Genomic DNA, 21217 nt, shown 5'->3' with positions numbered 1-21217 from the left:
AACCACCATCAAAAAAGGTTTTGGAAGCTGCTAATTAACAAGTGGCATGTCTTCACTTTTAGTTCACTCACCGACATGCCCTCCACACAAAATGTCATAAGCCAGCACCAGAGGAGATTAGGGAGAGGCCAAGCCATGGAGGCATTTGAAAAAAGGGATGGGAATTTAAAAATTAGGCATTTCCAGACCAGTAGCCAATGCAGTGTTGGCGAAGGGAAGAATGTTAGATGGGATAACTTTCTACTTTTTGAAACGATGCCACAGGGTCTTTTGACATCCATCTGAACTTGTTCCAAGGAATGGAGTGATTAGTGTGACTATTGTGCCACCTAGTGGCTAAATCATGCAAATACAAAATGACAAGTGGAGGCAGTTTCTACTCCAGTACTTAGATAACTTGTCTCTATATAACATATTTAACATGATAAAAAAGGTTCCAAGGGACTTCACAGGGGCAATAGCAAACTAAATTTGACTCCAAGACATGAGGAGATACTGACAAAGGTAAAGTAGCATCTTAAAAAAAAGAGGTATAGGGTTTAGGGAGGCAATGCCAGGGCTCATACCCTCAGCAGCTGTAGCATGGCCACATGATTAAATTCAGGAATGCAGAGAGGGCCAGAATTGGAGAAGTACAGAGATCTTTTGAGGTGGCGAAGATTACATAAGGAGGGGTGAGGCTATGGAGGATTTTGAAATTCAGCATTTGAATTTTTTTTTAAAAAGGGGCATTGCCAGAACAGGTACAGTACTAATTTGGTTCAACAAGCGGGCAATGGGTCATGGGTGATGGGTAACTAGCAGCAGCGTTTAGGTGCGCTTGCTCATACAGGGTGCCAGGTGAGAGGGTTTTTTTTTTTAAAGTTCATTCATGGGATGAGGGCTTCACTGGCTGGGCCAGCATTTATTGCCCATCCCTAGTTGCCCTCGAGAAGGTGGTGGTGAACTGCCTCTTGAACAGCTGCAGTCCATGTGGTGTAGGTACACCCACAGTGCTGTTAGGGAGGGAGTTCCAGGATTTTGACCCAGCGACAGTGAAAGAATGGCGATATATTTCCAAGTCAGAATGGTGAGTGACTTGGAGGGGAACTTCGAGGTGGTGGTGTTCCCATCTATCTGCTGCCCTTGTCCTTCTAGATGGTAGAGGCCGTGGGTTTGAAAGGTGCTGTCGAAGGAGCCTTGGTGAGTTCCTGCAGTGCATCTTGTAGATGGTACACACTTCTGTCACTGGGCATTGGTAGTGGAGGGAGTGAATGTTTGTGGGTGTGGTGCCGATCAAGGGGGCTGCTTTGTCCTGAATGTGTCAAGCTTCTCGAGCGTTGTGGGAGCTGCACTCATCCAGGCAAGTGGGGAGTATTCCATCACACTCCTGACTTATGCCTTGTAGATGATGGACAGGCTTTGGGGAGTCAGGAGGTGAGCTACTTGCTGCAGGATTCCTAGCTTCTGTCCGGGAGAACACTGAAGGAGTCAAGTGTTAACAAAAAGTGCGAATGAGGGTTTCAGCAGCAAATAAGGCGAAGCGAGGGGAGACAGGTGATGCTATCATGGTGGATGAAGCGGTCTTGGCAATGGAGCTGATCAGTAGTCAGGAGCTTACCTCAGGGACAAATAGTTGCCCAAAGTTGGGAAAGATCAAATTCAACTTCATAACAGTGGTAGGGAGTGCGATGGAGTGAGTGGTAGTGACTGAAGACAATGGTTTTAGTCTTCCCAACATTCCCACACAGTTGTGGGGAGTAAGGTTTTGTGCACAAAGTGCACCTCCCTTCCCAGCTTCTTTTCGCTGCTGGGTAGCTATTCTCAGTCTCCTTCAGCAGCTGTTAGATTACAACATTCCACTTCTACAGCTGCTCCTAATACCATAAAAAACACCATCAAACATCTCCTGCAAGGGGATGGTGTTATGAATATCTAATTTTATGATTTAAGGTTTTATGAGTGTAATTCTTAGCTTCACGATTGACATTTTTATAACTGAAAACACCTGGTGAGAAACTGGTAAACAGCTTTGAGACCAGCAGTGAGAGAGAACCTGCCAGGAGCTATAAGCCAGTAGCAGAGGAATATCTGAAACCAAGGGAGTTTTATGATTTGGAGTCACAAAGCAAGAAAGCAGCTTGAAACTGGGGAGTCACAATCATGAGGTGAAGGAGAGCTGGAGGGTCGTCTAGCTGGATGCTAGTGGAAGGACCTCAAGAAATCTTGTACCTTGGAGAACAGTGGGAAACCGGAGGAAAATCAAAGTGAATTCCCGAGAACCTGTAGCACACCTTGGTTTGGTCTGGGAGAAGTGAAAGAACCATCAAGAATCTGTAAAGTATAGGGGAACTCTTGGAAGGAAATAAAAATAGAACGGGATGTGTTTGGTTGAGATTTTTGGGCTTGAAGAATGTTTACAAAGTATAATGGTAAGTTAGTAGTACATGCTTAGTTTAACTCTTGTAAGGTGAAGAGTTTGTTTGAAATGTGGCATCCTGGGATGTAATTCTCTCAGTTAATAACTGGGAGTTAGAGTTTCTTTTTAAAAAGTTACTGGTCTCCACCAAGATCATAACAACGGTGACTTAGAATTCTTTTTATATCATCATTATTCCGTTATCTGATAAATGACGCTTGATTGGCAAGATTATGAAAACAAATTACCCCTCGAATTCCGTGTCACTCAGTGTCCTTGTGCCATTACAATACTAATTTATTAACGAAATATAAAAAGTGGCACAATGTTTTTTTTGTGTTTTAATTAACATCCTGCTAGAACCTGCGAAGTGATTTCTAAAATGTCAAAGCCGCTAGATCATTAAAAAAAAAACCCTCAAGTTTTAGTCACTGCAAGCCTTGATCCTTTCAAATCATTTATTTATTGGAATTATTGGTTATCGAGGTCATAGTGCTTCATTAAAACCAATCCTGAAATCACAAACGGAGGTATTCAATTTTAACACTGCACTTACAACTGCAACAGGACAACATCGCTTCTGCGCCGAGGTAGAACAGCCCGTCCGACAGTCACTTCCTCCTCACTGAACTCAACAGCAGGTTTATACAACTTACAGAAGAACTCTGCCTGCAACACAAGTAAAATCAAATCATCACCTCCGAACAAACAAACAAACAATACTGCAGCAACTTTTTAATATCAATCACATAGGAGGAGAGGGTAGAAACCAATCAGTGCAGGTTTAATCAATAACTCCATTTCACCACACTCCGGGAGGGATCTGAGAGCATTACAGGAGGTCCAAAGATGATTTACGAGAACGGTTCCAGAGACGAGGGAACTCCATCCATTTCGTGGATGGATTGGAAAAAAAAACGGAGGTTGGTCGTCCTGGAGAAGAGAAGGTCGAGACAAGATTTGATTGAGGAGCTCAAAATCATGGGGGAGTCCGGACAGAGCAGATAGAGAGAGAATGTTCCCATTGGTGGAAGGTCAAGGACCAGAGTACACCAATAAAAAAGGTACACGGCAAAAGAAGCAGTGGTGATGTGAGGAAATGCTTTTTTCTTTAAAAAGACACCACAGTGTGCAGTTAGGATCTGGAATGCACTGCCCAAGACTGTGGAGGAAGATTCAATTGTGGCTTTAAAAAGGGGGAATTAGATAAGCACCTGAAGAGAAAACATTTTCAGGGAAAGGGCAGGAGAGTGGGACTGGCCAAGTTGTTCTTACAAAGAGGCAGCACGGACGGCTTGATTGGACGATAATACAGCACAATCCGGACTTAAGCCAAATTGACCCAGAAGAAACTGCTGAGTTTGCTTTACATTAGTCTTGGTCAGGGCAATGGTTGCAACGTATACTTCGATGTTCCGGGGTTGAGGGGTAAACAACATTTTGTGCTCCACAATGGAGCACAAATTGCTGCCGAATTTAGTACCTACTGAAGTTTATTCCATGCCAATTTATTTTCCTCTTAGGTCCTCGTCATAATTGTATTGGAAATCATACTCTGTACAAAAACCCGTGCGTTCAAAATCCAAACATTGCTAACTGACACCAATCCCCGAATCCCCGCTTTTATGTAGAACCACTGTCTCCACACATTTCATACCATGCTTAATAAGCTTAAGTATAACCTTATTCAACATCACTGATCTGATGTCTCAAACTAATTGGTTTGGTAAAAATCCAGGTACAGTTTGGCAGGTACTCTTCACAATCTCAGCATCCAATTCAGCCCAGAACTGAGCTTTTGCTCCAGGTCTTCTCATTACACAAGACCACCTACTTCCACCTCATTATTATTAACCCCCCCCCCCTCCCACCTCTGCTGCTGAAGCCATCACTCATGCCTCATCATCTCCAAGCCCGTTTATTCTAACACTCTGCTGCCTGAGGCCTCAACTTCCACTTGCTACTCCAAAGCCCTTGTTGCCTATATCCTATCCCACAAAAAGCCCAGCTCATTTACCATGTCCCCACTGGCCAATATTGGTTCCTGAAAACCCTGTTGTTTCTCCAAGAATTTTGGTCACCCCTCCCAGTAGCTCCTTTGGCTCAACCATTTTGGGGTTTCACCTCAAGTTCTTTTTAATAGTTAATTGATGTAAGACACGCTACAAAAAAAGAGAAAGCTGCAACTGCTCAAGGTGCGAAATGCATGAAGAACAATGGGATCAGAAGATTGGTTATTACAACAGACACCACCCAAATCATCGGGGATTGATTACTGAAAAGCTACTTGCCAATCTCCCATCAGGTGAAGTCAAACGTGTCAATAATTCAGGGTTACTGCAAATAATTAAACAGTGTACACAGGATGAGGTGCAGCATAGTAAATTGATTTTAAACATGTTGCAGAACAAAAAAATAATGATCTTGTATAAAACAGCGTTATGTTGAAATGTGCCAAACCCGTAAAATTGTTGTTGTAGAATCTACATTCTCGGGCTGCGGGATCCCAAAGGTCCTGCCCATAGTTATCTTGCGAATCCTGCTATTAAGTACTTATGAATGGACAGTGGGCGGGGGCAAGATCAGAATTAGGTGCAATTCTTGCACAGGTGAATAGTATGTCAACATTTTCAGCTTCAGTTCACAAGGGGAATGAGGCTCATTTTTCATTAAGGTAGTTAGATGAAAGCAGTAAGCTGCAGCAAGTTATAATTACTTAGAACACTAAAGAAAAATAGTCTGTAAGAGGAGTCAAGACACCCTGTCAATAACATATTTCAGTGTTTCATGAACTGCCCAAATGGTACATGTTCGGCTGCATCAGCCATACAAAGCCCTGGTCAGATCACACCTGGTGTACCGAGAGTGGCCCTGGGTACCACACCTTAGGGAGGACGTATTGGCCTTGTGTGGGTGGTGGGGATGCTGGGGGGTGGGGGAGGGCGCAGCATAGATTTAGTGGAAAGATAAACGAGGGTTGTGTTCCCTGCAATTTAGAAGGTTCAGGAATGATCTGATCAAAGTTTAAGATACAAGGGGAACAGACAAAAAGTTTCTTCCAATCTATTTCCTTCTTAAATATATTCAGTGACCCGGTCTCCACAGTCTTCTGGTAGAGAATTCCAGAGGTTCGCTACCCTCTGAGCGAAGAGGTTTCTCCTCATCTCAGTCTTAAGTGGCCTAGCCCGTATCCCGAGACTGTGACCCCTTGTTCTAGGACCCCCCAGCCAGAGGATACATCATCCCTGCATCCAGTCTGTCCATCCCTGTCAGAATATTATACATTTCAATGAGGTCCCCTCTCATTCTTCTAAACTCCAGTGAATACAGGTCTAGTTGGCCCAATCTCTCCTCATACGACCATCCTGCCACCCCAGGAATCAGTCTGGTGAACCTTTGCTGCACTCCCACCATGGCAAGTACATCCTTTCTTAGGTAAGGAGACCAAAACTGCACACAATACTCCAGGTGTGGTCTCACCAAGGCCCTGCACACCTCCAATAAGACATCCTTGCTCCTATTCTCGAGTCCTCTCGCAATGAAGGCCAACATACCATTTGCATTCTTAACTGATTGCTGTACCTGCATGCTTGCTTTCAGTGATTGGTGTACAAGGACACCCAAGTCCCTTTGTACATCAACATTTCCCAATCTATCACCATGTAAATAATATTCTGCTATTGTTTTTCCTACCAAAGCGGATAACTTCACACTTAGTCCACGATTTACTGCACCTGTCATATATTTGCCCACTCATTCAACCTGTCTAATTCGCCTTGAAGCCTCTTAATATCCTCCTCATCATGCACATTCCCGCCTAGTTTTGTGTCATCAGCAAACTTGGAAATATTACATTTGGTTCCCTCATCCAAATCATTGATATATATTGTGAATAGCTGGGGCCCAAGCACTGATCCCTGCGGTACCCCACTAGTCACCGCCTGCCATTCCGAAAAAGACCCATTTATTCCTACTCTGTTTTCTATCTGCTAACCAATTCTCAATCCATGCCAATATATTACTCTCAATCCCATGTGCTTTAATTTTGTACACCAACCTATTGTGGGACTTTATCAAAAGCTTTCTAAAAATCCAAATACACCACATCCACTGGTTCTCCCGTATCTATTCTGTTAGTTATGTCCGCAAAAAAACTCCAGTAGGTTTGTCAAACATGATTTTCCTTCCATAAATCCATGTTGACTTAATCTAATCACATTGATATTTTCTAAGTGTCCTGTTATCACATCCTTTACAACAAACTTGAGGATTTTCCCTACCACTGATATTAGGCTAGCTGGTCTCTAACTCCCTGTTTTTACCCTCCCTCCTTTTTTAAATAGTGGGGTTACATTTGCCAACCTCTCTGTCAGGACTGTTCCAGAATCTACAGAATTTTGGAAGATGACAACCAACATGTCCACTATTTCCATGACCACCTCCTTTAATATCCTAGGATGTACATTATCAGGCCCTGGGGATTTATCGGCTTTCAGTCTCTAATTTCTCCAGCACTGTTTTTTCAGTAATACTAATTTCCTTCAATTTCTCCTTCTCACTAGGCTTTCATTCCCCTAGCATTTCTTGAAGTTATTTGTGTCTTCCTCCATGAAGGCAGAACTATAGTAGTTGTTTAATTGCTCTCCATTTCCTTGCGCTCTCTATTATAAATTCTCCTGTTTCGGGCTGTAAGGGACCTACATTTGTCTTCACTAATCTTTTTCCTTTTACATACTTATAGAAGCTTTTACAGTCCGCTTTTATGTCCCTTGCAAGTTTACTCTCATACTCTACTTTCCCCTCTTAATCAATCTCTTGGTCCTCCTTTGTGGAATTCTAAACTGCTGCCAATCCTCAGGCTTGCTACTTTTTTGAGCAACTTTATATGACTCCTCTTTGGATCTAATACTATCCTTAATTTCTTTTCTTAGCCATGGTTGGCCCACTTTTCCTGTTGTGTTTTTGGGCCAGAAAGGAATATATCACCGTTGCAATGCACACATTCATTCCTTAAATATTAGCCATTGCCTATCCACTGTCATACCTTTTAATGAAGTTCCCCAATCAATCTTAGCAAACTCATGCCTCATACCTTCGCAGTTTCCTTTGTTTAGATTTAGGACCTTCACTAGATTGGACTACTTCACTTTCCAACCCAAGGAAGAATTCTATCATGTTATGGTCACTGTTCCTGAAAGGACCCAGCAAAACCAAGATTAATTAATTAAACCCTTCTCATTGCACTAAACCAAATCTAGGATAGCCTGTTCCCTAGTTGGTTCCTAGGGAACATCATCAAAAAATTAGAGCCAGACCTTTCAGGAGTGCAATTAGGAAACACTCCTACGCACAAAGGGTGCCAGAAGTTTGGAACTCTCTTCCACAGAGAGCAATTGATGCTAGATCAGATGGTAATTTTAAAAACAAGACTGATAGATTTTTAAGGTTAGATTTAAAAGCTATTAGGGGGTACAAGGCAAATGGAGTTATGTCACATACCAGCCATGGCTTCACTGAATGGCAGGAATAGGCCATTTAGCCCTGCTCTATTTCTATGTCCCTGCCAGTAAATGAAGACCAAATGTCATTTCCAGAAATTGACCTAAAAAACTAAGCGGGGTAGCTAACAAGGTGCCTTTATTCTAAATGGTACACTTCATTTCACACACAGATGTTGTGCTGGGAACTACCTTCCTCTCAAGGGTATCCATGAATCAGCTGGGAGAAAAAAAAAAGTTTCTATTTTCATCACTATATAAACTAATTTATTAGTATTCAAAATACATGCCCAAATTAACAGAATGGACACATCTTGCAGCATAAATCAACAGAAGAAGCCAGGCCAGCAGCCACTGTAAACTGGATGAATCAATTGACAGGGCAGTAGCCAAAAAACAAAAGGAACTATTTTAAAGATACAGGTACATCTGAAGCAAAGTTAAATATTTACTCTGCCAAAAGCTTCATTATATAAAAAAAGAACCACAGGAAAAAAATTGTTATTCTGCACTTAGAATAATTGCGGAACCACAGAAGTATGACGCAAATCGCTCTGAAACGGAGGGGGAAAACTTAAGATTAAAAAAAAAGGTTGATTACCAGTTAACGCAATACGCAGTCGAAAGAGAATGCCACACGAAAGGAAACTGTACCTTTTCTTTTGAAATGTTCAGTTTGCTTCCAATTATTTCAGCCATCTTCTGCCTACTCCCCCGTTTAGACATCATGGCAGTGAAACAATCCAGTGCCTGGAAAAACAAATCATCGCGGTAAGCACTCCAGAGCATTTCACGACATGACTGTCCACAGGGACTTTGTGCCCTCAATATTTTTAACAGCCCGATATTTCCAAAAAAAAAATTCAGCAGAAATAATGAACACAAAGTTGCTATCAAGTCAATAAATTCCATGGAGCCTGATCCAGTGGACTTATTAGAAAAAACCTGTTATAAGACCACAAGACAATTAAAGATAAGGAGGGTTATTCAGCACAAACTAATTCATCCATGCAGAAAGCCACCCTATTCCCATTGTAAGATCCAGCTGTTTCATAAATGAAACTCAGCTTTTCGCCTCCACTACGCTAACTGGAGGTGGTGGTGCTCCCATCTATCTGCTGCTCTTGTCCTTCTAGGTGATAGAGGTCATGGGTTTGGAAAGTGCTGTCAAAAGCACTTAGATGATTTACTGAAGTGCATCTTGTAGATAGTACACAATGCTGCCACGGTGATGGAGAGATGTTTAAGGTGGTGGATGGGCTGCTTTGTCCTGAGCTTCTTAAGTGTTGTTGGAGCTGCACTCATCCAGGCAAGTGGGGAGTATTCCATCACACTTCTGACTTGTGCCTTGTAGACGGCGGACAGGCTTTGGGGAGTCAGGAGGTAAGTCACTCGCCACAGGATTCCTAGCCTCTGACCTGTTCTGGTAGCCACAGTATTTATATAGCTAGTCCAGTTCAGTTTCTGATCAATGGTAACCCACCAGGATGTTGATAGTGATGGTAATGCCATTGAATGTCATGGGGTGATGGTTAGATTCTCTCTTGTTGGAGATGGTCATTACCTGGCACTTGGGTGGTGTGAATGTTATTTGCCATTTGGCAGCCCAAGCCTGGATATTGTCCAGGTCTTGCTGCATTTGGACGCAGAGTGCTTCAGTATCTGAGGAGTTGCAGATGGTGCTGAACGTCAATCGTCAGTGAACATTCCCATTTCTGACCTAATGATAGAAGGAAGGTCATTGATGAAGCAGCTGAAGATGTTTGGGCCTAGGACAATACTCTGAGGAACTCCTGCAGCAATGTCTTGGGACTGAGATGATTGATCTCCAACAAACACTTTCATCTTCCTTTGTGCTAGGAATGACTCCAACCAGTGTTGAGTTTTTCCCAAACTCCCATCCCAGTTTTGCGAGGGCTCCTTGATGCCACACTCAGTCAAATGCGGCCTTGATGTCAAAGGTAATTACTCTCACCTCCCCTCGAGTTCAGAGCTTTTGCCCATGTTTAGACCAAGGCTCTGAGGTCAGAAGCTGAGTAGCCCTCACAGAACCCAAACTAAAAGTCAGTAAGCAGGTTATTGCTGAGTAACTGCCACTTGATGGAAGCTGTTGTCGACAACATCACTTTGCTGATGATTGAGAATAAACTGATGTGGCAGTAATTGGCCAGAACAAAAATAAAAATACCTGGAAAAACTCAGCAGGTCTGACAGCATCTGCGGAGAGGAACACAGTTAACGTTTCGAGTCAATATGACTCTTCAACAGAACAGTAATTGGCCAGGCTGGTTTTGTCCAGCTTTTTGTGTACAGGATATATCTGGGTAATTTTCCACATAGCTGGGTAGATGCCAGTGTTGTGGAGCACAAGTCTTCAGTGGCACTGCCAGAATGTTGTCAGGGCCCATAGCCTTTGCAGCATCCAGTGTCTTCAGCTGCTAATTGATATCGCATGGAGTGAATCGAATTGGCTGAAGACTGGCATCAGTGATGCTGAAGACCCCAGGGAGAGGCGGAGATGGATCATCCACTCGGCACGTCTGGCTGCTGATAGTTGCAAACGCTTCAGCCTTGTCTTTGGCACTGCTGTGCTAGGTTCCCCCATCATTGAGGATGGGATATTTGTGGAGCCGCCTCCTCCAGTTAATTGTTTAATTGTCCACGGCCATTCACGACTGGATGTGTGGCAGGACGGCATAGAGCTGATCTGATCTGTTGTTTGTGCGATCACTTAGCTCAGTGTATTGCGTACACTTCCACTGTTTAGCATGCAAGTCGTCTTGTGTTGTAGCTTCATCAGGTCGAGCATCATTTTTAGACGTGCCTGGTACTGATCCTGCGCTTTTCATTGACGCAGGTTTGACCCTCACCCCCTGGCTTGTTGCAACAGTAGAGTGGGGGATATGCTGGGCCATGAGTGTACAGATTGCGGTTGTAAGCAATTCTGCTGCTGCTGATGGCCCACAGCGCCTCATGGTGCCCTGTTTTGGAGTTGCTAGATCTGTCCGAAATCTATCCCATTGGCACAATAGTCATGTCCCGCAACACAGTGGGTTTCCTCAAAGAGAAGAATGTACAGATTCAATCAGCATTTGAAGGAAAAAAAAAGGTAACATTCGTACACCACTTGCCAGGTCATTCTGGATAAAAAAAGGTGTGGATCTATCTTTCTCACATCTGTCCGATATAAATTCACCTGCTCCTTACCTCCTGAAAGATGTGTAGAGCCGTAGAAGAGGAAGAGCCATCAAAATTCCGAATGATGCGTTCACACCATTTCAACAAATCTCTGAACAGAAAAAACAAAACAATTTAGTGTAAAATGTTTAATATGCACTAAATTAATGGTCAACAACATTGTGATAAAGGTGACAAACAAATGCTGGCCTTGCCAGCAAGGCCCAAGCCCAGCAAAGAATAATGAAAAGAAAAATTCACTGACATGCAGAAACTTATTTTAAACAGTGATTTATGATCTGGAATACACTGCCTGAAGGGTGGTTAACAGGTTTAAATGTGACATTTAAAGTGAACTGGATATAAAATTTGAAATCGATATTTAACACAGCTCTTTCAAAAAGCCAGCACAGGCATTGTAGTCTTCTCCTGATTCAAATCTCACACAACTCTTTTCCCCCGCTCTTGGAACCAAGGGCCAGAAGGGGAAAAGGTAGAATGAAGATGCTCATGAATGAGTTGTCTGATAGACAGAGGGATGTGTTTTTTTTTAAAAATTCATTCATGGGATGTGGGCTTCGCTGGCTGTGCCAGCATTTATTGCCCATCCCTAATCGCCCTTGAGAAGGTGGTGGTGAGCTGCCTTCTCGAACCGCTGCAGTCCATGTGGTGTAGGTACACCCACAGTGCTGTTAGGGAGGGAGTTCCAGGATTTTGACTGAACAAGAGTAAAGGAATTACAATATATTTCCAAGTCAGGATGGTGAGTGATTTGGAGGGGAACTTCGAGGTGGTGGTGTTCCCATCTATCTGCTGCCCTTGTCCTTCCAGATGGTAGTGGTCATGGGTTTGAAAGGTGCTGTTGAAGGAGCCTTGGTGAATTTCTGCAGTGCATCTTATAGATGGTACACACTGCTGCTACTGTGCGTTGGTGGTGGAGGGAGTGAATGTTTGTGGATGTGATGTCAAACAAGTGGACTGCTTTGTCCTGGGCAGTGTCAAGCTTCGAGTGTTGTGGGAGCTACATTCATCCAAGCAAGTGGAGAGCATTCCATCATACTCTACTCGTGCCTTGTAGGTGTTGGACAGGCTTTGGGGAGTCAGGAGGGGAGTTACTCGTCACAGGATTCCTAGCCTCTGACCTGCTCTTGTAGTCACAGTATTTATATGGCTAATCCAGTTCAATTTCTGGTCAATGGTAACCTCCAGGATGTTGATAGTGGGAGATTCAGTGATGGTAATGTAATTGAACATTAAGAGGTGATGGTTGGATTCTCTCTTGTTGGAGATTGTCATTGCCTGACACATGTGTGGTGCAAATGTTACTTGCCACTTGTCAGCCCAAGCCTGGATATTGTCTAGTCTTGCTGCATTTGGACATCGACTGCTTCAGTATCCGAGGAGTCGCGAATGGTGCTGAACATTGTGCAATCATCAGCGAACATCCCCACTTCTGACCTTATGATGGGAGGAAGGTCATTAATCAAGCAGCTGAAGATGGTTGGGCCGAGGACACTACCCTGAGGAATTCCTGCAGTGATGTCCTGGAACTGAGATGATTGACCCCCAACAACCACAATGATCTTTTGTGCTAGGTATGACTCCAACCAGCGGAGAGTTTTCCCCGATTCCCATTGACTCCAGTTTCGCTAGGACTCCTTGATGCCACACTCGGTCAAATGCTGCCTTGATGCCAAGGGCAGTCACTCTCACCTCACCTCGGGAGTTCTGCTCTTTTGTCGATGTTTGAACCAAGGCTGTAATGAGGTCAGGAGCCAAGTGGCCCTGGCGGAACCCAAACTGGGTGTCAGTGAGCAGATTATTGCCAAACAAATGCCGACTGATAGCACTGTTGATGACCCCTTCCATTACTTTACTGATGATCAAGAGTAGACTGACGGGACAGTAATTGGTCGGGTTGGATTTGTCCCGCTTTGTGTGCGCAGGACACTCCTGGGCAATTTTCCAGAACCAGATAAATGCCAGTGTTGTAGCCGTACTGGAACAGCTTGGCTAGGGGCGCAGCAACTTCTGGAGCACAAGTCTTCAGTACTATTGCCAGAATATCGTCAGGGCCCATAGCCATTGCAGTATCCAGTGCTTCATCCATTTCTTGATATCACATGGAGTGAATTGAATTGGCTGAACACTGGCATCTGTAATACTGGGGACCTCTGGAGGAGGCCGAGATGGATCATCCACTCGGCACTTCTGGCTCAAGATTGTAGGGAATGCTTCAGCCTTATCCTTTGCACTGCTGTGCTGGGCTCCCCCATCATGGAGGATGGGGTATTTGTGGAGCCTCCTCCTCCAGTGAGTTGTTTAATTATCCACCACCATTCATGACTGGATGCGGCAGGATTGCAGAACTTAGATCTGATCCGTTGGTTGTGGGATCGCTTAGCTCTGTCTATCACTTGCTGCTTATGCTGTTTGGCACGCTAGTAGTCTGTGTTATAGCTTCGCCAGGTTGACACCTCATTTTTAGGTATGCCTGGTGCTGCTCCTGGCATTGAACTAGGGTTGATCCCCTGGCTTGACAGTAATGGTAGAAGATCAGCTTCAAGAAAATCCATGGGAATTGCACTGGAATGCTCCCAAGAAAATACTAAAAGTATGTTAAATGCCTAAAGGAAAAGCACATCACCTCAGTTTATCTTGATGACAAATTTACTAGTAGGAATTGGAACCAATCCACATGAAAGACCTGAATTAATATTGAAGATGGTTATTAAATCAGCTGCTATCATATCTGTCCAGTAATTCAGCAACTCTGACACTTATGCACAAAATTCTCTCTCATGAGTGATATATCAGCCTTGAGGTTCTCAGCATTTAATTAAGAAAAAATATAAGTTTTTAAAAGCACGTTACTAGTTCCAATGAATCACTCATTAAAGTTATTTAGGAAAATCATTTAAATTAAACATCACATGCCCTAAGTTTCATGTGACATTTTGCCTGATGTGCATTATTCAGTGGCACATCAGGGGGGCTCCCCTAGCACATTGGTACCTCCCGGCGGTACGACCCTCCAGAGATCAGAAGTTACGAGCCATAGTACTCTGTTTTTCTCTTCATCTTTTAAACAATAGGGTTATGTTTGCTACGCTGCAATTCTTGGGAACTGCTCTAGAATCTAAGGAAACTTGGAAAATCAAAACCAATGCATCCACCATCTCTGCAGCTACCTCTGCTAAAAGTTAGGATGCAGATAGTAAATAGTAATTTGGTAGTACAGAACTTGAGTACTGATGATAAAAGACATTCTGTTGAAGCTTTTTGTCTTGCACTCATCAGGGCAATCGCAAGAATACCAATGTCAGGGGAAGCAACAACTGCATTCTGTATGAGAAGAGAGTGCTGATTGGTTAGCAAGTATACTCTGATTGGTAGAGGCATTGCCAAGGAGAATACACCAGTTAATGATGATTGACATTTGACTGCCTAGCATTGTTTGAAAATTAAACCAGGCAGCTTGACTGATTGGTCAAGACATTACTCGGAGGAATGAACGATAGTGAATGATCGTCACTAATTTTGTTTAGCTGAAACAGGCTACACATTCTGTCTGCAAAAAACAGGGCCCTGTGTATTAATATATGTAGCTTCCAGTACACACAAATGTGCCACACTGCACCCTGTGCCTGTTTCAGCTAAACAAAATAAGTGATAGCCATTCGCTAGTTCATTCCTCAGGGCAGTTCACTGTCAATCACCATTAACTAGTGCATTCTCCATGGCAATACCTCTACCAATCAGAGTCCACTTGCCAATCAATCAGCACTCTCTTCTCATACAGTATAAAGTTGTTGCTTCCCCTGACATTGATGTTCTTGCGATTGTCCTGATGAGTACAAGATAAAAAGCTTCAAAATGTTTTTTTTTAAAAAATCAGCGATGCAGATAGTCAGGTCCAGGTTTTATCACCACTTAATCTCATTAATTTCTCCAGTATTTTTTCTTTACTTATACTGATTTTTTTACATTCCTCATTCATGTTAGACTCTTGGTTCACCAGTATTTGCAGAAAGTTTGTATCCACTTTAAAAAGATACAAAGTATCGAGTCACAAAAAATATCAAGTCAAGTCATAACTGCACAGGCAGGCATTCGGCCCATCAAGTCCATGCTACTCTCTGTACAGCAATCCAATCAGCCCCATTCTCCTACTCTACCCCCATAACCACGCAAGTTTATTTCTCTCACGTGCATATACAATTTCCCTTGAAATGACTGGTCGGCTCTTCCGCTACCGCCCTCATAGGCAGAGATTTCAAAGTTATTTCCACTCAGTGTAAAAATGTTCTTCCTCACATCTCCTACATCTCTTGCCCCAAAACTCACATCTGTGTCCCCCAGTCCTTATACCAGCTAATGGAAACAACCTTATCTAAACCTGTCATAATCTCTTACACCCTTATTGAATCTCCCCTCAAGCTCCTTTGTTCCAAGGAGAACGACCCCAGCTTCTCCTACCTAACCTTGTGGATAAAGTCACTTACCCCGGAACAAAAGTCTCCTCTACATTCACACAGCCTTCCTGAAGTGGGTGACCAGAACTGGACACAAAGTTCTGTTTGGGCCACAACTAAAGGTTCAGCATCACTTCCCTGCTTTTGCACCTCAATACCTCTATTTATAAAGCCCAAGATCCCATATGCTTTGCTAACTACTCTCCTGCCACCATCCAAAGATTGATGCACATGAACCCCAGGTTCCTCTGTACCTGCACACTTTAGAACTGTGCCATTAAGTCTATATTGCCTTTCCCTATCCCTTCTCTGTATTAAATTCCATCAGTCACTTGTCTGACCATTCTACTATCCTATGTTCTGTTGCAGTCAATTGGTATCATCCTAACTGTTTACCACACATCCAAGTTTGGTATCATGGGCAAATTTTGAAATTTTTCTCTGTATTCCAATATCCAAGCCGTTTTATATATAGACCCCTATCTATAAATGAATACATAAATATTAATATGCATTAATATATATAAACTATATATTATTATAATAAAGAAAAAACAAACAGTTGTCCTTGCACTGACCATTGGGAAACATCGCTGTCTTTCATCTTCCAGCCTGAAAAATAAGCATTCACCACAACTTGCTATTTTCTATCCTTAAGCCAATTTTTGATCCAAGGTAACACTGACCCTCCTATTCCAAGCCTCAATTTTGTTAACCAGCTTTTTATGTGGTACTTTTGTCAAACATTTTCTTAAAATCAACATAGAAAACATCCATCTCATTTCCTTCATTCTCACTTATTTGCCTCTAATGGGCCCAGATTTACTTTCACTAACCTATTTTTATTTATATATCTATAGAAATGTTTATAATCTATTTTTGCGTCTCTTATTCCTCTGGTATTCTATTCTCTCCTGATAAATGTCGTGGCCCTCCCCTTTGCTGCATTCCAAAATCCTTCCACTCCTCAGCCTTACTACTCTTTCTGGAAACACTATACAAGTCTACTCTTTTGATCTAATACAGGAAATTGTTAACTCCTCCTTAGCCAGTTCTATTAGTGTATGAAGCATTAACCATCCTGCCAAGCAGACAGAAACTGTAATTCCCTCTCCCTCCAAGGACAATGATTGAAGTAGGGGAAAAGCATTTCCCTCTGGAGCAACAGAAGGTTCAAAATTTCAGGCTTACAATAAAAGCTCTCTTCAATGTTGTTTTAAATCACTCCAGATTAACAGAACACAAGTCACTACTGAAAACAAAATTGTTGCAAACCTCAAAGATAACCCTCTTCCCTCAAGGCACAAGTCTTTATCTTCAGTTTTTGTTTCACATTCATCAGGCACTTGTTTGTTTCCATGATTTCCAGCCAAAATGACCTGTGATCCTTGATGTTTCTTGCCAGTCAGTTGGCAATAAATGTCCAAAAGACGATCTATTACTATTTCCAGGTTTGAATAACGGTTTAGCAACACCTGTAAAACAAACAGTTTAAGATCGTAAACGCTGAAAGAATAAAATATTCAAAAATCCTTCAACACCATAAATTGTGCATGTTGTCCCTCTACATGCCGCTCTGAGGTGAAGGAAGCTGATGATATTCCGCATTCAGACATAAACCAATAGTACAGTTCAAATCAGTTTACAGAAAATATGCCAGATATTCAGAGGTCTTTTTCAAAGGAATTATTGTCTAGCCCAGAGCAATATGCATCAACACATTTAACATTTCAAACAGGAATTAGAAAAACATAATCCAACAAAATGAATAATTTTCTATTACAACATGTCCTGAAGTCTTTGCAGATGATGTTGTTAGATCTGTTGTGAAAAGGGCCTACTCTTATAGAGTCATAGAGGTCTACAGCATAGAAAAAGGCCCTTCGATCTATCGAGTTTGTGCCGGTCAAACAAGTACCTAGCTTGTTGTGGAAGGAACTCTGGTTACTAAGCGTTTAAAAGAGGAGCCTCTCTTTTAAGCAAGAAACATTTCTTACATTAACTATATCTCGTAGCTCCATACACATGGCACTCCCTTGACATGGTGCTTTAAGCAGCTTTAACTCTGATTGTACTCCAACATCTCCAGCCTTGGGAACTCCCCTTTGTGGCTGTCAAAGGGTCACAGGTGGTGACTATTTGCTGTCTTGCCTGGTATGGGAATCGGAAACAGTTGTGTGCCACAGTTTAAGGTGAGGCCCAAAACTGAAACAAACTTCTGTCACCAGTAACCATATTGAATGCATCACTCAATTAAACAGAACAAGCAGCAGCAGAGATGACTGAAATACAAAATGTGTCTCCTGGGTGAATTTTGGCAATTCAATAATAGTTTTAAAAAGGAGACACAGCATGCTATAAGCACTCGATTAAATCCCAACCAGTATGTTTTAACATTACCCTGATGAATACACCATAGGCCAATACTTTGGCATTGAATTTTTCAATTTTCTCTTCCACCCCAACCCCCATCTTTCACATTCTACTGGAGATCATGTTTCAAGCCCATTAATGCAATGTTGGTTATTCTGTTTGGCGATGTTACATTTCTGTAGCAGACAAAACTCATACAAGCCTTTTAGTTACACATATAACTTACCTATCCTGGATGTTAACAGAGCTACTCCCTTCAATAAGTTTATTGTACAATAAAATTGCAGTTTGACAAACTACAGCTCAATCCTCAAATAACCAGAATTCCATGGGACTAGTCAAACACTATGTTAATTTGTAACTGACCAATCATATTAAAATATCTCTGTTGAAAGCATTTGTTGCATTCTAGTGACAGGATTGAGTTGAGTTGAGTTGCTTTAATACATAGTTGGTTTCTGGTCAGAAGGACAAACCTGCTTGAAAGCAGAAAGAAATGCAGCACCAGTTCTGGATTGAAGTCAGTAACTGCACTGTTCTGGGTGCAGTGAAACATTTCCATTGCAAATGAGATTTAACTGTGAAAAGGGGGTCTGCTTTTTGTAACAAGCTAGGGTTTGAATATGTGTAGCGTAAACTAGGCTATGAACTGAAAGTGGTATCACATCCCTGCCTTCCTTTATTGGACTATCATTTTGTTTTGTTATGCATTTAGTAGGTGCCTGAATGGTAACAGTACATTATGACATAGATTATAAAATACACACAAACTGCAATGCAGGTCTTCAGATCCCTTTTGTGATGTGATTTTGCAGCAAAATAGTAGGTACAGGATCCCTGGCCATCATCCTAACAGAAATCACAAGGCTACTACAGTGTTCTGACACCAGCTCAAACCCTTGGGAAACGAGGTGAAATTCATTATGACTGGGAACATTAACCATGTGGATCTTAACACTCAACCAGAAAGTGATTTGTTGTTCTATGTATATCAAACCTTCACACAAGTCTTTGCCATTAATTGGAGTGTACTGCTTAACATGAGAAGGACAACATGAATGATCATCTCACTGGATATCATCTTTGATGTGGTTTAATTTTAGGGAATTTAGAAATATTTTACCAGACAAGGTATTTCCACAAAACAATCCCCCATTTAACTTTACTCTCTCCCCCCACCCCCGAATTCCCCATCTTTCCTGAAAGTACCAAACTCTTGCCAGGTATGTTTGCCAAGCAGCTGAGGCTCTATTGGTACCTTGTCCAAGTTGTCATTCTTAATAGGCAAATTGCAGGCTGCTTGACTATGCCTCATCACACCTTAACCTGACCGAAACTCAACAAATGTGCACTTTCCAGCAGTGTTTCTGAACACTGATCAGGAACAGGAACAGAAACAGTGGCTGGATTGTTTCCTCCACCCCTCATCCATGGATGCTGAGGTGAATGATAACAGCCCAAATGTTGCTACAGCCCAATGACTTGGACCTTGGTGAGCTCTGGTCTGTATGGTTTAGTTCCACAGTGGCAGGCATATTTACAAACTCAACTGGACAGGAGAGCTCATCAAATCATTTTAGGTTAATTGGAGACATCAGTTAGAGAGAAAAAAAATTGAAAAATATGTCAAGTTTCAAATCATCTGCCTCAAACTTTAGACAAATCAGGATTCTTTTCCTTTATTACCCAAGGACATTATACATTTATGGGTTTCTGGAGGCCTGTAGAACATAAAAAATACTTTGTATTATTTTGAGAAAAAAGTTCAGGATGACTGTCCATTAAGCAGTACACTCCAACTAATGGCTGCAGTTCAGTGTAATACTGCTTCCTGGGTAAATCTCAAAGGATTCATATCACATTCATTATGACCAAGTGGTCCTTGGTGCTAAACATAGAAATTATCTCCCTTTTGGACCGCCTGAAATGGTAATCATGGTTGGGCGTCCAGGGACAAGCCCGATCTGTATGATACCATATGGTAACTGATATTCTTTAATTAGAACCAACCAACAGGACTGACTCATTTTCTGCTGCGATCAGTCATAACACCCTAAGCCCCACTCACCATGGACCACCCAACCACGCGATCAGTATTAAAGATGACAAATCTCAGAAAACCACTGACTCCTAAACAGTTCCAAGCCCCCTCACTCGAACTAGGTCCGTGGCACCGTAACCAGCCACAGTTCACAGAATAAACAGCAGGAGTTTAGCACACTGCCATCATGTACAGATTTGCAGTGGCTGCACTCCAGCCAATATTTGGGGAGTTCGGAGATAATAAGTCATTGTAGATTTTAACCATAACAGTAGGGCATCAAATATCGCTGGGAGCAGTTCCACTCTTGTAACTTTCCCACGTGCAATTCCTAGTTAAACCCTCCTGTTTCATTTGTCTGGGGCACTGTAGCTGCATCCAATCTATGTGCTTACTTTCTGTAGGAGTCAAGGGCATTGATCTAGGATTGGAACTGCTGCCCTGCTGTTTGCAATTCCCAGGCATGGGGTGTTGAGAACAACTGTAGCACCGAGATCAGCTCAATCAACACCAGCCAGGGACCATCCCAGTACTGTGCCACACACAGTATGGCCGGTGGAGTGACTATAAGTTGCAAACAGCTGCAAGAGTAATTTTGCAGCAAGCTCCCAGCAACGCCGTCACAAATTCTTCCCAGTAGCATACTGTGCTGAGATTTAACTTCAAAGAAGCTCTGTTGGTCACTTTTGCAGAGGGATCATAAGATGTGAAGAGATGGCTTATAATATCAACGTACAAATCAGGAGCTAAACACCCAGCACTAAATCATACCCTTCATTCTGCCCCATGACCTGAGGTTTCTTTGCAGCTAATTGTGCTGAAATATTGAAACTAAATGTTTATCTGATTCCATGAAAGTGAATCAAATGCTTAGATTATTTACAGACAGGAAAACTTTATGGTTTGTCTCTTCGCAGTTTAACTTTCACCAGCACAAACCACAGTGCATAGAATTGCACAATCATTCCTGTTTTCACATGGCTTGTGTGTGAATGGTGGAATCACTTCAACATGGCAACAAATGGGTTAATCATTATTAATAGAATCTGGCGTTATAAAGCAGCAAATTATTTTGAGATGGCTAACAATCCCATTGCTCTAACTTATGTAACAATGGGTTAGATATTTTTAGTTAATGACAATAATGTGATTAAGGTGGCTTTAGAAATAGGAATAAGGAGTAATAGTTATATAAAGCATAAAAGAACATGAGATTTTAAGCTATTATTACTCCTTAGTCAATGGTTTGGGTTGA

At 42.2% G+C, this 21217-nt stretch overlaps 1 protein-coding gene across 1 annotated transcript in view; it reads right to left on the bottom strand.

The window, feature by feature from the left end:
- Window positions 1-21217, bottom strand: part of mdn1 (midasin AAA ATPase 1) — a 227351-nt gene that overhangs the window by 179601 nt on the left and 26533 nt on the right. The window contains exons 10-13 of the mRNA XM_078542396.1: window positions 16824-17023; window positions 11104-11185; window positions 8551-8646; window positions 2955-3067 (exon numbers count right to left, since the gene is read on the bottom strand). Of these exons, the coding sequence (XP_078398522.1) occupies window positions 2955-3067; window positions 8551-8646; window positions 11104-11185; window positions 16824-17023 (491 nt within the window). The remainder of the gene's footprint in view (window positions 1-2954; window positions 3068-8550; window positions 8647-11103; window positions 11186-16823; window positions 17024-21217) is intronic.

This window comes from Cetorhinus maximus, chromosome 5, assembly GCF_964194155.1.
Source record: "Cetorhinus maximus chromosome 5, sCetMax3.hap1.1, whole genome shotgun sequence".
Classification (NCBI taxonomy): Eukaryota; Metazoa; Chordata; class Chondrichthyes; order Lamniformes; family Cetorhinidae; genus Cetorhinus; species Cetorhinus maximus.
This window is presented reverse-complemented; position numbering and strand designations above follow the sequence as displayed.